At 56.0% G+C, this 2,283-nt stretch overlaps 1 protein-coding gene across 1 annotated transcript in view; it reads left to right on the plus strand.

The window, feature by feature from the left end:
- Positions 1–1,869, plus strand: part of DMRT1 (doublesex and mab-3 related transcription factor 1) — a 46,936-nt gene extending 45,067 nt beyond the window's left edge. Inside the window, exon 5 of the mRNA XM_004714547.1 lies at positions 1,736–1,869. Within this exon, the coding sequence (XP_004714604.1) occupies positions 1,736–1,869 (134 nt within the window). The remainder of the gene's footprint in view (positions 1–1,735) is intronic.
- Positions 1,870–2,283: the final 414 nt, after the last annotated feature.

A 2,283-nucleotide genomic window follows, 5' to 3' on the forward strand; every position in this document is an offset into this window, starting at 1 on the left:
CACCCGATCTACAGACAGACAGACTGACTCATGGACACCTGATCTATAGACAGACAGACATACCTGACTCATGGGCACCTGATCTACAGACAGACAGACCTGACTCATGGGCACCCGATCTATAGACAGACAGACTGACTCATGGGCACTCTATCTACAGACAGACAGACCTCAGTCATGGACACCTGATCTACAGACAGACAGACTGACTCATGGGCACCCGATCTACAGACAGACAGACCTGACTCATGGACACCTGATCTATAGACAGACAGACAGACTGACTCATGGGCACTCTATCTACAGACAGACAGACCTCAGTCATGGACACCTGATCTACAGACAGACAGACTGACTCATGGACACCCGTTCTACAGACAGACTGACTCATGGGCACTCTATCTACAGACAGACAGACCTCAGTCATGGGCATCCGATCTGCAGACACACAGACCTGACTCATGGACACCCGATCGACAGACAGACAGACTGACTCATGGGCACCTGATCTCTAGACAGACAGACCTGACTCATGGACACCTGATCTACAGAAAGACAGACTGACTCATGAGGCATTATCAAATCAAACGAAGGTTTGCGATCTAAAACGCAAGAAGAAGCAGGACCTACGGTTCTAGACCAGTGGTTCTCAACCTTCCTGATGCTGCGCCCCTTTAACACAGTTCCTCGTGTTGAGGTGACCCTCTAGGTGGGTGTATCTGCTTGTGGCAGACCCGCCTGGAGACAGACAGAGGAGCAGTGTCTTGATTCCTGAGACCGTCAGAAATACAGTTTCAGGCGACCCCTGTGAAAGGGCCATTCGACCCCAAAGCGGTTGAGACCTACAGGTTGAGAACCGCTGTTCTAGATCTTCGCTCTGTGTCTGGCCATTGGCTGTTGGCTGTCGCCTTGCACACGGATTTGTTGGTCGGTGCACGTGGAAAAGGCCCACCCCTTTCCCCCAGATAATTCTTGGAAAATATAGGATTTTGTCCTGCACAGAGTGAGTCTGGTGGGGGGATCGCTCTGGGTTTTTTATAACATCTTTAGCCCCTTTATAAAATTTAGGAGCCCTGGTGGTGTACTGGTTACGCATTGGGCTGCGATCCCCATGGTCGGCGGTTCAAAACCACTAGCTGCTCCAAGGGAGAAAGGGCTTTCTCTTCCCATCAACAGTGACCCTCTTAGAAACCCACCGGGGTCGGTGTCTATGGGTCAGCACTGACGGCATGGCGGTGAGCTTGTTGTTTCCAGTGTGTTAGCAAACTTAAGGCTGGAACCCACGGGTCTTCATTTGGCTGAAGATGTGAGTGGAGGGGCAGGGCCAGGGAGAATGTTCTGCAATCCGTCTCGGGGATTCCAGGCTGTTGGATGGAGCTTGGTTGGACTTGATCCACGGGAAATGGGGCCCAGCCATACCTCCCCTCCCCCCTCTGTCTTTTCCTCCCCCCTCTCTTTGGTCCACTCTAAAAATGTGGACAGCCTCTTCCAGTTCAGCGACTTCAGATCCATGCCATTCGCACCCACACACCCCGTAATCCCTGCCAGCCCACTCCCCCCACATCTCATTGCTCCCTGACCACGTCCTCCCTTGTCTCCACCCCCTCCTCATTCCACACCCCCCAGCCCCGGCTACCCCTGCTGTGAGCCTTGCCTTCTGAGTCTCTGCTGTGGGCCAGCCCACACTCAGCTTCCTCAGCTGGACGGCACCGCCCACCGGCTGTCTTGTGTTCAGGTTCACCAAGGCGGTGTAGTGCGGATCGGATTTGGTTTCTCTTTGCGGCCGAGCGGTGCCTCATGGTGTGGATGGACCACATGTTTTGGAGGCATCTGCCCGCAGGTGGACACATGGGCAGCATCCACTGTTGAGCGGCAGTGACCCGTGCGAGCCGCAGTGAGCATGGGCGCGGCTTTCTGCTTTGGTGGCGGCTGGCTTGAGAGGGCAGTGAATGTGGACCCCTCCTGCCTGCTCAGCCCTCAGCGCCAGTCCTCTGTGCATGCCACACGTGCCTCGCGCCTGCTGCTTCTGCGACCCGGGGAGCTAGTGCCCCCCACCCCAGGGACACTGCTTAGCTAAGCCCGGAGACCCCACGTGACGCAGGTAACATGCCCAGCCGCGAAGGAAAAGATCGGTGCTTCCAGGCCACCCGGAGGAACTGCCCAAGAAGAGCCTGGCCAGCCACTTTCCCCCAAACCAGCCACTGCTGACCGCACTGGACTCTGAATCCTGGGGTCACCGTCGTCCCCAGCGGGTGCGGGTCCCGGTAGGGTTAGTGCACCTGC

Source organism: Echinops telfairi, unplaced genomic scaffold, assembly GCF_000313985.2.
Source record: "Echinops telfairi isolate 266 unplaced genomic scaffold, ASM31398v2 ScPeMD7_25;HRSCAF=90, whole genome shotgun sequence".
NCBI lineage: Eukaryota > Metazoa > Chordata > Mammalia > Afrosoricida > Tenrecidae > Echinops > Echinops telfairi.